This window comes from Octodon degus, unplaced genomic scaffold (assembly GCF_000260255.1).
Source record: "Octodon degus isolate 3935 unplaced genomic scaffold, OctDeg1.0 scaffold00126, whole genome shotgun sequence".
Lineage (NCBI taxonomy): Eukaryota > Metazoa > Chordata > Mammalia > Rodentia > Octodontidae > Octodon > Octodon degus.
Genome location: NW_004524702.1, coordinates 6,934,862 through 6,948,423, shown reverse-complemented (window position 1 = coordinate 6,948,423; position 13,562 = coordinate 6,934,862). Strand labels below are relative to the sequence as shown.

At 47.9% G+C, this 13,562-nt stretch overlaps 1 protein-coding gene and 1 pseudogene across 1 annotated transcript in view; one reads left to right on the top strand and one right to left on the bottom strand.

The window, feature by feature from the left end:
• The window catches only part of LOC101588804 (5-hydroxytryptamine receptor 3E), a 9,412-nt gene extending 383 nt beyond the window's left edge, over positions 1–9,029 (bottom strand). Inside the window, exons 1-8 of the mRNA XM_004640795.2 lie at positions 8,963–9,029; positions 6,085–6,239; positions 5,521–5,565; positions 1,760–1,869; positions 1,372–1,541; positions 865–1,025; positions 339–543; positions 5–172 (exon numbers count right to left, since the gene is read on the bottom strand). Coding sequence (XP_004640852.1) covers positions 5–172; positions 339–543; positions 865–1,025; positions 1,372–1,541; positions 1,760–1,869; positions 5,521–5,565; positions 6,085–6,239; positions 8,963–9,029 — 1,081 coding nt within the window. The remainder of the gene's footprint in view (positions 1–4; positions 173–338; positions 544–864; positions 1,026–1,371; positions 1,542–1,759; positions 1,870–5,520; positions 5,566–6,084; positions 6,240–8,962) is intronic.
• A 3,854-nt stretch (positions 9,030–12,883) lies between these two features.
• Positions 12,884–13,426, top strand: LOC101588410 (annotated as a pseudogene).
• Positions 13,427–13,562: the final 136 nt, after the last annotated feature.

The window sequence follows — 13,562 nt, the reverse complement described above, 5'->3', positions numbered from 1 at the left end:
CGGCGGCTCCCGGGCCCGGGGTGCGGCAGCGGCGGCGGCAGCAGCAGCAGCGCATACAGCCAGCGGGGCGCGCGCGGGGGCTCCGACCGGGTCGGGTGCAGCAGGTGGGTGATGAAGATGGTCTCCAGCAGGCCGGCCACCATCAGGGACAGACACAGCGCGAAGTAGACGCCTGCGGGGAGAGCAGGGTCAGGTCTGCATTTCCCTCAGCATCCTTCTGCAATGCGATCTTCCTCAAAAGCCCTTCCCGCCCTCAGGGGCGCTGGGTGGGTCCTCCCGACCCCTCTTTGCCGCCTGCTGCCTTTGCTTCCCTGGAGAGTGGAAGGGGCGGGCCCTACTGATGAGAGCGCTGCCGCCGAAGGGGAGCAGGTCGTTCATCAGGAGCAGGAAGACGTTGTAGCCCAGCAGCAGGGCCATTTTGAAGGGGGCGCGGTGCACATTTTCTGCAGGCAAGTAGAAGCTGAGGGCGTCGATGGCCACCAGGAAGCCGCTGGGCACGAGGAGGTGCAGCACATAGAGCCGGGGCCTGCGTCTGATGGCCACCTGGTGGGAGGAGAGAGAGAGCAGTAAATATGGTGAGTGTGCCGCCCAATCCTAACCACTAGACCACCAGGGAAGTTGAGAGCAATAAATATGGGATGTGGAGGAAACCTCAAAGCCAGCAGTAACGGTTCACAGCCAGACCTGCAGTGACTGTTTCTGTCTTTTTCCCGGGTCTGCGGTCCCCTGGCAACCAGAAGAGAGTTCTGGCCCTGGCTGGAGGCATAAGACTGCAAGACACTCTGAAAGCTGGGGGCTGGGTGGCCATTCTAGGCAAGAGTAGAAGCAAAGGAGAGAGCAAACAGCAAAGACCTCGGAGCTCACGTGGAACGCGATCTGGTCGTGCAGGTTGGTGGCCAGGGACATGTTTGGAGTGGCCTTGGTGATGCTCAAGAGCTGCCATTCCCCGCGGACCTGAACCACATTCCGTGATGCGGCTGCTATTTCCCACACTTCCTTCTCCATGCCCAGTACCAGGCTGTCCGCTGAAAGGGAGAACCAACCATGCTGACTGTTTTCCAAGGATGCAACCTAGAACATGGAGGCGGGGGGTCCTACTGCCCTCTGTTTGCACTCTGCCATCCAGCAGACATTTTGAGGCTATCCATCGTATCTCAGGAATTTTCTGGGAGTCAGGGATGACAATGAACAGATTGGGCCTTTTATGGAAACTATCTAGGCGTCCACAGAGCTCGACTCTGCGCCACCTGTGCTCCTTGGCTTTTCCACTCAGGGGTTCTTTATATTTTGTTTTCTATTGCTTTGTTCATTGCTTTTGGTAGCAGTCTTCCCCTGCTTGGCGGGGGCCGGAACCCCAGGCTGGCCCCTTACCTGTGTAGAGCTGTGATCGGAAGGTGAGTGTGCAGTTCTGTTTGTCAAAGGGGAAGTAGAAGATGTCCAGGTTGCAGAGACTGGCCACCTTCATGGGTTTCTTATACCGGATGCGACCTTCATTACTTATGAATGCTGTGAGCCCTCTGGGGGTTTTCTGCACCTCTGCTCTACAGGGGAAAGGAAGTGGGAAGCAGGTGTTGCAATTCTACTCATTATTTTGATTTGTTCTTTGCTATCTAAGAAGCATCTACAGCTGTACCACCCACACATGTTTGATTTTGTCTTCACCATCGACCTCTTCTGGCGGCCCCAATGGTCGATGGTGAACTCTACTGCTATTAGGAGATGGAGCTTCCCGCTGGCTTTCCACAGCCCTACTACGCACAATTCAATGACGGAAACGTCTGGGAGCCACAGGTTCCTGGCCGCCACACTCATTTTGCGGATGCCCTCACACTCTTCCGGGCGCCAGCGCAGCAGGGGGTTATCCCAGACCTAAATAGAGCCCAGGAGGAAGACAGGTGGGAGCTGGAGATGCATCCGGGTTATTTTCTCCTGCCCTTTGAATTTGTACTTCTTTATAAACTGTGATGTCTTGGCTCAGCCTGTGGGTGTGGGGGCTCAGCAGAAGGCACTTGCATGACATGCGCAAGGCCATGGGGCCAGCCTTTGGCACCACAAAGCAAAGCAAACACAAAATCTGGTCCCTTGGCTTTTGTACTTCAGCAGGCAATTGCTGATGATCAGGAATGACCTGTCCTTTTGGTAATAGGAATGAGAATTGGAGTTGAACAATCTGTAATTCAGCCTCTTTCAGCTAGAATTTCCTTCCTGTGAAATAAGAGTAGTAGTGGATATCAGATGGAATGGGGTACACACAAGGAAACTGCAAACTGTGATGTTCAGAGGCCTAGCAACGTCTTCGGTGTCTCCCAGGGACCTTTCACTGGCCTTCACAGCAAGGAGGCTTTGAACCAGCCCTTAGATTCTTGGATGCCAAAAGCCCTAGTTCTCCTTTCCATGGCTGGTGACCCTCTCTGAAAAATGTTTTCAAGGATTGTCTGACTCAGGGTGGGATTGTCTGGTCTCAGGGCTCTTTTCAGTGTTAGCTGTGGCACTTTGTGGAGCCACGGACAGAAAGGGGCTCTGTGCATATTAAACAAAAATTTGTATGAAGTTAGTGCTTTTCAAACATCTCTGTGCATGTAAAACACTTGACGGGGCTGCGGAGATAGCTCAGTGGTCTAAGTACCTGCCTAGGCAAGCGCAAGGACCTGGGTTCAATCCCTGATGCCATATGCCACGCAGGCCCCATGCTGAGCTGGCCACCAAAACCAAGTGTGGTGGCACACGTCAGTAATCCGAGTTCTGGGGAGGCTGAAACAGGAGGATCACTGAGTCCAAGCTACGTATCAGACCCTGTACCAAATACATAAAAAAACCAAAAAGCAAGCAAACAAAAACCCTGGCGATCATGATGAACCAGGATTCCAGTTCAGTAGGTAGGATGACTAACCCTGGCTTGCTAGGCACTTGTTTGGCGTAACATTGTTCGTGCATGCCCTGTGAACTCTACAGCTTGGGGAAGGTTGGGACAGCTGGTCACCCTTGGTGGAGCCTGTGATCCAGTACATTTCTTGAGGCTTGGACCTAAGGTTTATTTTTATTTATTTATTTATTTATTTTGAAACAGGGTCTTGCTCTGTAGTTCAGGCTGGCCTTGAACTCACTGTGTGGCCCCGGCTGGTCTCCACCTTATGGCAATCCTCCTGCCTCAGCCTCCAGAGTGCTAGGATTACGGGCGTGCGCCATCATGCCTTGCTGTCCAGTGTATTTCTAATAAGCTTCCAGGTGATGCAGTGAGCCAGTGCTGTGGGTCTGGAAACCCGGAAGGTAAGGTTCAGATTGTTACTGTCTCTCCCCGGCTCCTTCCTTTCCTTGAATCAGGCTTTTCAAGTTGGAAATTTAATTCAGTTATCTCCATTTTCCACCCTCCCACTTTGTTTTCTAATCCATTCAATTAAGATGTAAAGTTTCAGGGCCAGTGAGATAGCTCAGCGGGCTAAGTGCCTGCTTAGGCAAGCGCAGGGACAAGGGTTCGATCCCTAGTACTGCATGCTGCACTGGCTCCACCCCCGGGCATACTAAGCCAGCAACTGAGCCCAGGCATGGTGGTGCCTGCTTCTAATCCCAGCACTAGGGAGGCTGAAAACAGGAGGATCACTATGTGCCTGAGCAAATACTTTAAAAAAAAAAAAAGATGTGAAATTTCAAGTTTGAAAGGATGGTAGAGGGAGTGGTGGAGGAACAAGATATCATGTACAGGTACAAATTCTCTGTGATGAATGTGATTGTTAAATATATCTAAAATGTACCAATAAAATCTAATTAAAATGTGTAAAATTTCAAAAAAATATGCAAAATTTCCTTTCATATGTAGCATTCTTCATGTCTAAATAGTAACTTTTATTGAGTTGTCTTGTTTTCTCTGTGGCTCAAACCATATGGAGGTTTAGTTCTAAATTCCCAAGAAACAAGGTGTTCTTAGTGGGGAGGTGATCCTTTTGTACTTTTTATAGTCTTATAGTTAGAGAACATGATCTAGATAATTTTTTTTTTTCTGTAGCACCAGGGATGGAACTTGGGACCTTGCATTTGCCAAGCAGGCGCTTAAGCCACTGCGCTATCTCCCTGGCCCAGATAATTTTTTTTCAACTTTTTTCTTGGTTTCCTGTAGCTTTTGTTTTGTTTTGCTTTGTGAGGTGAGGGTATCACTATGTAGCCCCAGGTGGCCTCACACTCATGATCCTCCTGCCTCAGCCTCCCAAGGAGCTGGGATCACAGGCTTGTAGCACTGCGCTCAGATCTATTTGATTTTTTTATTTTTTAATTTTTGGTACCAGAAATCAAACTCAGGACTTTATACTTGCCAGGTAGGTGCTGTGCTGCTGAGCTATATCCTTGGCCCTTATTTTTTGTCTAATTTTTTAATATTTATTTATTTTTGTATTTTAGGGAAGGGTCTATAGGGTGTTCAGGGTCTCACTACTAGATCCTACTTGTAGTGATCTGCCTGTTTACAGCCTCCCAAGAGCTGGGATTACAGGCGAACGCCACCATGCCCAGTCTCAATTGCTGTCTCAGTTCGCCCCGGGGGTGGAGCTGGCACATAATTTTTTTATTTTAAAAAGAAACAAGCTGCACTGATGAAGGTTCTACAATCTGAGGTACAGGATCTCAGGACAAATCCTGAGGGCATTTCACTGACCTTCTAAGACCAAAAAGCTACAACTCTTCTTGCATAGGTCCTGCTTTGCCTTGGTCTTAACCATCCAGTAGAAAAATATGAATTCGAAATATAAAAAATAAAGCCATGCTGTTAAGTTGAGCTGTGGGGGACTCAGGTCAATAATTTCTGACATTGCCAGTTAAATATAAGACCCAATGCTATTATAGGCTACTGGACTCTTTTAGAATATTTTGCTGAGTTTACACACCTATACTATTCAATAATGTAACTTAGAAATAATGGGGTATACCGATGAATGTCCATTTTGTATCTGTGTATTCAAAGAGGTTGGGATAGATATATAGTTGCATTCTCTTAATGAATAGAATGATTTGTTCTAATGGTGTTTGTGAATAGGATCACAAGTCCGCATCTTGTACAGCAATTAACCACTAAGAAGAATATATGCAGTGTATTATTTGTTGAAACTGTCCTTCCGATTTGATTTGAAACTGTCTCATTGCTATCTCTTTGTCAATAAAACTTTGAGAAAAAAAAAAAGAAACAAAATGTTCAAAACAAGGTGATGGGGGATAACAATGGTTAACACACTGCTTACTGTTATCTGTAAAATAGTTACTCAGGGTACAAGATGGCATTTAATTGTCCAAACAATGTTAGCACAAACCTTTCTTTTCAATGAACTGAGAGAAATTAATAATATAACTCTCTTAAGTACTTATTTCTATTTGGTTTTTCAAAGCAATGTATGGTAGCTTCTCAGCATCATGATGGATTTGTTTAGTTTCTCCTGTGTTCCGAAACTATACTATCAGGTACATAAAAGGTCATAATTACTATATCCTTGTTTAAAATCTTTCCCAAGCCTATGAAGAGAGAGTAAAGGCTCACCATACCATTTCTAGCCACAGGAATGAGGTCATGAGCTGCAGCTGTTCATCCTGCCAAGAGAATTTCCTGTTTCCAGCAGGCTGCCTGTCGGACGCCTCCTGCCCACTCCCCCACCCTACCCTAGTCCCGATTTTTATTACTCCCTGGAATATAAGTGTCATGAGGTAATCAAGGCCAGTATTATAGGTCAGGGACAAAAGCCCGGCCAAAATAGAGCTCCTAGGCAGGCTGTAGGCAGGAGAAGACCCTGCAGACTAGAGTAAGGGGGTGCTTCTCAAGCCTGGACCATCTTGGAATAATGTGAGAAGCCAAGAAATATGAGTAAGTGGAGGCCGGCCAGTAAGGACGTGGGGAGTGTGGCAGGTCCTTGGCACCGGCAGTAGCCACTGAGCAGGAAGAACAAGTCTTCCATACGCTGTTGTGTCTCACCCTGATGAAGGGCAAAGAGTTTTGTTGTTTTGTGATTCTCTACTCAGGGGAAAAGGCGCATACCAGTGCGGTGAGGGAACTGAGGTCTGGCCTGCCAGAGGCCGGGAAAACACTCGGCACACCACGGGGTCACCACTCACCACATCCATGATGGCAATTATGGTGAAGGAGATGTTGACCCGGACGGGGACAGCAAAGCTGATGACTGGAGGGAAGGGCTTTCTGCCAAAGCCAGAATCCAGACCCACCGGCTCGCCAAACCCTGGGCAGTTGATGGCGAAAGAATGGTCTTGTGCTGTAGCGGATAGCAAGTGTGTGGGGTTATTAAGCTTGGCTAAGTTAGGTGACAGTATCAAGTCAGAAAGGGACTCAAGGAAGTCAACACAAGAAACAGACTTCAAAGTCATGGCTGGAGTTGCATCTGAAGAAGGGCTGGCCTTAAGATGGAGAAGCAGCCTGGGGAGATAGCTCAGTGGAATAAGTGCTTGCCTGGCAAGTGCAAAGTCCTGAGTTCAATCCCTGGTAACACACACACACACACACACACACACACACACACACACAAAGATGGAGAAGCGATGGCTAGGCCTTTGTGCCCCTTGAAGGGATAAACAAGAACTTGAGATTATTCTGTAATCAGCACCACTGGCCAGGAGGTCCAGCTAGATCTCTGTCACCAGGTGGGTGACCAGAGCACCTGGGCCCATGCATTCTCCCAAGTGCCTTTGTTCTTTCTGTGTACCCTCACGATGTGACTCTTTTCCCTACTGGATCAATGTTGGCTAAGTGGCTGTCCTTGTAATCTTACTGGTCGGTGGTAGTTTGACCCATGCTTTACATGGTGTGACTTTGCGGTATGTATTATTCCTGATGAAGGGCCTTGGTGGCCACACCACTGGACAGCTTTCCCAGAAATCCAGGAGCTATTCTCCTTATTTCCAATAAAGCTCTCCTAATTTGTTCCTTTGGCTTGCGGCTTCCTTCCTCTATATCATAGGACCACAAACTCGGCACATTTGACACCTAGAGGTAGGGAGTGATATGTTTCCTATGTCAAGACGAGGGAGAGAATCTCTGGGCTCTGTGTACGGCAGGGCCCATGCTAATGTTGAGAGCTAGCAGGCACTGACTCTGGTCGGGTGTGTTCTGAGTGCTTTAAATGGATCGCCTCCTTTAATCCGCCCAACCAACTTTATAACGTATTTTATTTCCACTTTTATATGTCACTGCTACATTTACCAGTGATTGCTTTTTAAACACACACACACACACACACACACACACACACACACACACATATTTGGCTGACTCTTACAGGATATAGTGTAATTTTTCAGTACATGTAACTCAGGTCCTTGCGCTTGCCAGGGAAGCGCTTATTCTACTGAGCCATCTCCCCTCTCCATAGATACCTACTTGGCAAGCATAAGGTTCCGAGTTCAATCCCTGGTACTGCCAAAAAACAAAACGAAACAATCCCTACAAGGTAATGGCATATCCATCACTCCAGACATTTATTACTATTTCTTCATGATGTTGAAAACATTCAAAATCCTTTCTACTGGCTATCAAGAAATACACAGTTATTATCTCACTGTGGTATAGAACATTAGAAGTCATTCCTGGGTCCAGTCGCACCCCTCACCCTAGGCACCATCCTCTCCGCCCCTCCCTATCTCCTCTCAGGCATTGCTAACCCGTGTTCTGTTACCCTCCTTATAAAGGGGTAAGTACTATTTTTATTCTCAAGTAATAAATGAGTTCATACCAAGGTGCCAGAGGAAGGAACTTCCCAAGGCCAGCGAGATAATAAGAGGCAGAGCAGACCTGGGCTGAGTCAGGTTTGTGTGCGGCTGTGCAATTTGGCCCTGGGGGAGCTAGGTCAGGGAGGGGCTTGCTGCTGAGGTCCCAAGGTCTGGAGCTCGGCACTTCCTGCCAGGGCCAAGGAGGATGGGCTGGGCTGGAAGGCAAATAATGCAGGCTCCTGTGGTGAGCAGAGTTAGGTCACCAGCCTATTTCTAATACTTTGTCTCTGTGCTTTGCATGCCCAGATTTGTATGCATACGGAACCGCTGGGACAGTGACAGGCATCTCAGGAATCACAGGCCAAGGACCCCAGAGAGAGCGTGTCTGTTTGCATCTGGACTGACCCCTCGCTTCCACCTTTCCTGTGCTGCTGCTGAGTCCTCTCACAGCTTTCTCATGGCTTTTGATGTACTGCCTGCCTGCTGTTCTGATGGATACAGGTTCCAAGCTTCTACCTTGGGGATGAGTGGAGGAGCCACAGCCTGGAGTGCGCAAGACAGCTGGTGACCTCTGCGCCAAGGACTTCAGGGCTTCCTGGCTTCCAGAGTCACTGGCCTCCCCACACCAGTCCCCACACCTGAGTACTTGTCAGTCTGCCCAAGCACTCAGCGAGGTTTTCATGTGCTTAGTTCCTAAACTGTGTGCTGACCTTCGAGGTACCTCTAGCTCAGACTTCCTCTGTTCTCCCTTATCAAGAAGTCATGGGAGGGCTGGAGAGATGGTTCAGTGGTCTAAAGCACCTACTTGAAACAAGCTTGGCAAAGCACAGGGACCGCGGTTCAATCCCCCAGCACCACATGCCAGCCAGCCCCGCCCCCTGGTGGGCTGAGCTGGCCACACACACACACAATAAATAAATGTAATAAATAAAAATAAATAAATATTAAAAAAAAAAAAGAAGAAGTCATGGATCACGTAAGGGGGTGGCCCTTGTAGTGCAATAAGATTTACACTGGTGGGGAGAAAGGTGGATGGACCCAGAGGTCAAGTGGGAGAGAAGACCACCGTGGATGGTACAGGGAAGAAGAGAGCAGTGCTCCTGCATGGCCTCTAACCAAAGGCATTGCCCGTGTTCCGGGTGCACAATCACAGTCATATCCCTGTGAAGCAGCTCTGTCCACCTCAGGCCGTCTCTACAAACTGGGAACTTGAAAGAAGTTTCTAGGTAACCTTCCAGAGGGAATTCTTCCTTTGTCCTTGCCCCCTTCTTACCTTGAAGCAGGAGATGGAGAACAAGGTAGAAGAGGACTCTCTCCCCGGGGAAGCGGCTCCCTCCCATCTTCTTGGTCTACATTCACTTCTGAGGCTGTGCCAGGACTCAGATCAGGGAACCCGGGCCACACCTGGAGCCCAACTTTGAATACTGAGAGGCTGGCTGACCGCTGACAGTTGCAGCCTGTCTGAGAGGACTGTTCACACCTCTGCTTGGGGGTCACCTTGCTTTTCAGACTTTCTCTTAGCCTTAGCTGCTCCACTGTGGTGGGTTCGGTTCTCAGTGCTCTGCAGTGACCATTTCTAAACTTTGGTGTGATCCCTGTCCGACCATTGATTTCTCCAGTTAGAGAACATTTTTAGCCATGAAAGACTATTGTATTTTTTCGTTGTCCTATTCTTTCTCTTATTAGATATTGGAATAACTTCCTTCTGTTTCACAAGCCTTTTAATCTCTTGTTATTAATTGCTGATTGCAGCTGTAATAAGTTACAAACTTAATGGCTTAAAAAGATATGATTTATTATTGTTATTATTATTATTTTGGTGGTACCAGGGATTGAACTCAGGACCTTAAGCTTGCCAGGCAAGCACTCATTCCACTGAGCTATCTCCCGGCCTCCGAAGAGATATGATTTATTATTTGCCAGTTCCATAAGCCAGTAGTCTGAAATGAGCCCCAAGGTTAAAAGCAATGCTGTCAGAACTGCATTTCTTTTGATGGCTCTGGGGAGAATCCCTTCCTGCTTCCTGGAAACTGAAAGTTTTAGTTACTAGAAGGATTCTTTTTTTTTCTTTTCTTTTCTTTTCTTTTTTTTTTGCTGGCTCAGGCTGCCTTAAGGGCAGTTCTGGTGTGGCATGTGGAGCTAGGGATCGGACCGCGGTCCCCTGTGCCTGACTGAGTTTGGCCAAGCAAATGTTTTAAACAACTGAGCTAACTCACAAGCCCCCAAAGTTTTAGTTTTTAACTCCAAATTATAAAAAATTTTTTTTTTAAAATGTATTTTAGTACAGGGACTATAGGGTCCCACTACACAGATTGGACTTGTAGTGATTCTCCTGTTTTCAGCCTCCCAAGCACTGGGATTACAGGTGTGTGCCACCATGCCCAGTCTCAGTCCCCTTCTCACCCTGGGGGCAAGACTGGCAAGGCACTCCAGGGATCAAACCCCGGTCTCTGCTAAATCCAAATTCTGCAAATGGCAAGATGGGTCTAATTCTAAGCAGTAGAAAACAAAAAATAAAGTAATTCTGTCTTTGCATCATGCCTTTCATGTATTTCAGGACAGTTATATAAAATGGATTAATATTTAAAACTATGAAAGCTGTGGAAGTTTTAGGCCTCACGTGTGTATACCCTGTCCCCCACACACCAGTTTTCCCTGTAACGCTTCTGTTCAAGATCTGCAGGAGGAAAATGCTGCCCCTAGAAGGATATGGCTCATGGATAATTTCTGATGTACAGTAACTAAATCCTGCCCTGTCTGGCTAGACAGAATTTGGGACAAAGGAGAGACGAGAAGTGGGTGATTACACATATGTATAACACACACTTTTGACTCTGTGCTCAAGTCTGAGTGAGTGTTTGTGTGTGTTGGTAGGGGTTTATTATGTCAGGAGAAAAAGCCAGGCCTGGTGGCATATACCCACAATCGTGGCATTTGGGAGGCTGAGACAGGAAGATCACTGTGAGTTTCAGACCAGCCTGGTCATGAGGTGGATTGCCTATTGGTGGTGAGCTTGTTACACCCAGCTGAATTTTACTAGAATGGTGCTGGGCGTGGGAGGCCCACCTGAGGGTTATTGCCAACAAAGGAAAGAGGCGAACTGGAGAAGAAGAAGAGGTGTTGTTAGAGAGCTGCTGATTCTCCTGCAGGAGCTCATCATGTAGCCGAGTCCTGTTATGGACTCAACTGTTCTCGTCTTCGGAGGAATTGGGACCTCACTGTTGCTGAGGATGACTGTGGTACTCTTTGGGGAGCTCTGGTCCTTACTTTTGAGTGTTACTTCCTGACTCCAGTTCAGATCCCTCAGCCTGCTAGCACAGATCCTTCCTCCCGCTGGTGCAGGATTTCTAGCTTCCACCACTGACCTCTGGGCCTTCCTAGTGCAGATCTGTGAAACAGACTTGCAGAAGGCATTGTATGGACTCCAGGCCTTCAGCTGGACTCATGCAGGACATAGCTGTGGGCTCCAGGCCTCAGCTGGCGTGGTCTTCAGTGTGTGGACAGATTTTATGTACTCTCTTTGTATGACTCTCTGGGTGGCTAATATAAAATAATCCTATCAATTATGTGTCCTGTATTGTTTTCCTTGCAAACCCTGACTATAACAGCTAACATAGTGAGATCAAGGGAGCTTAGGCGGAACTGGCTGGGCCGTGCTGGCACCTCCCTCTGTCCCTAGAGGTGGGAAGGTGCTGTCATGCTTCCTGCCTGGAAGGGGCAAGAAGGCTGCACTGAGGCCCACATACCTGCAGTGAGGCCGTGCAGGGGACAGTCACGGCTGGCGGAAGACCCTGCCAGAGGCTGCAGTGGTGCTTGCTAAGGTGGAACCGGCCCAGGGAGGGAAATCAAAGCCCAGAGTCAGAATGAGACCCTGCCAAGGCCGACTTTAAGCCATAGGTGCCAGCAGGATGCCCAGGTCCAGGAGACAAGGGACACCGTGGGACAAGAGAACTGGGAGAGCTCACAGGACCCGCACGTGCCAACCAGAGGGCTCTGCTAGACGACAACAGGCCCCACACACACTTAACCACCACTTTGAGAATCTAAGGAAAGCGGACCGTTTTCTCAAATGTGTGACAGTTGCAGTAGTTTGTATGCCAAAATCTGACCCTGATGTACCGATTACCGCTTTGAGAACCCAAGGGAGGCAAAGAGGTACTTCACCAGCTACTGAGAACAGTGCGCGTCAGCCCGGAATTTTGTATAAAACTTGAACAGTTTCACAGGCTGTGTGTGGACTGTGGCTTAAGAACCCCTTCTCAGAATCAGTTATGAAACCATATTTAAGCCAGGTATGGTGGTGCAAGACTGTTATCCCAGCACTTGGGAGGCCGAGGCAGGGGATCAGTTCAAGTTCAAGCCTAACCTACCTAACGAATTCAAGGCCAGCCTGAACTACATTAGTGACACCCTGTTCCCCCTCCCCCCAAAAAAAACACAAGACAAAGTATTTAAAAAGCATATTCATTTATTAGATGCATTTATTGGGCTCAGAGAACTAGCAATCACTATGCTGTGATGTTTGTAAGTGATCTATTTAGGACTGTGTTTAAGAGGCCCATCAAGATTGAAGTCAAACTTTATCAGTTTTTTTTTTTTTTAATTTTTTTGTAGACAGCGTCTCGCTGGGTAGTCCAGGCTGTCCTCCAACTTGCAGTGATCCTCCTGCGTCAGCCTCCCGAGTGCTGGCTGGGATTGCAGGTGTGTGCCATCAAGCTCCGCAACTCTCAGTTTTTGAAATCAATCTTTTGCTCAATTTTAGGAATCAAGAAAATGTTCCATGCATTTCTCAAATATCTCTTCTTTTCTCTGTGATATTGGGAACATTAGTAAATATAGTTCTGAGATTATACATGCAAGGTTTTAACCGTTGAGAGAACTCATTCAGACTTGGAGATGAGAATCTTAAATTAGCTCTGCCTCCTTTTCCTCTCTGCTTTTATTTGTTGGTATCAAATTCTCTTGGATATATATATATATTTCATATCCATCTCTTAACCACATAATTATTCTACTTAGTGGAAAAGGGAAAAATCTTTTCCTTAGGTGGGTGTGCTGGTGCATGCCTATAATCCCAGTACTTAAGGGGGATTGTACTAAATTCAAAACCAGCCTGGGCTACGAAGTGAGCCCAAGCCATCCTGAACAGTGTATCAAGACTCTGTCTCAAAAAAAAAAAAAAAAAAGAGGAGACACAACGGAAGTGGCCGCCGCCGGATCCGGAGCCGCCGCCGCCCCGGGGACCCCAGCACAATGCCGTCGGAGAAGACCTTCAAGCAGCGCCGCACCTTCGAACAAAGAGTAGAAGATGTCCGGCTCTTCCGAGAGCAGCATCCCACCAAAATCCCGGTGATCATAGAGCGATACAAGGGCGAGAAGCAGCTGCCAATCTTGGACAAAATCGAGTTCCTGGTCCCTGACCGTGTCACCATGAGTGAGCTCATCAAGATCTCAGGCAGTGCCTGCGGCTCAACGCCAGCCAGGCCTTCTTCTGCTGGTGAGCGTGTCCACGCCCATCTCGGAGGTGTACGGGAGCAAGAAGGACGAGGACGGCTTCCCGTGCATAGTGCACGCCTCCCAGGCGTCCCTCGGGCGGGAGCTGTCCGTGTGCGCCTGAAGCGTGCACGGAGGTCCCCGAGCCCTTGCCAAGGAGAGAAAGGGATGATACAACCGAGAAGGCGCAGCCCGCGTAGTCGTCTGGACGGTCTTGTTCCCACCTAAGAGTTTCAGGAAGTTGTTTTTGTATTTTATGAACAAAAATACAAAATGTATGGTCTATAAAACTTGAGTTCCACTGAGCACACTTAGCTTTGGAAAGCTTTATTATTTAACTTCAGCTACCTTGTTTTCAAAGTTTAGAAATTTAAAAATAA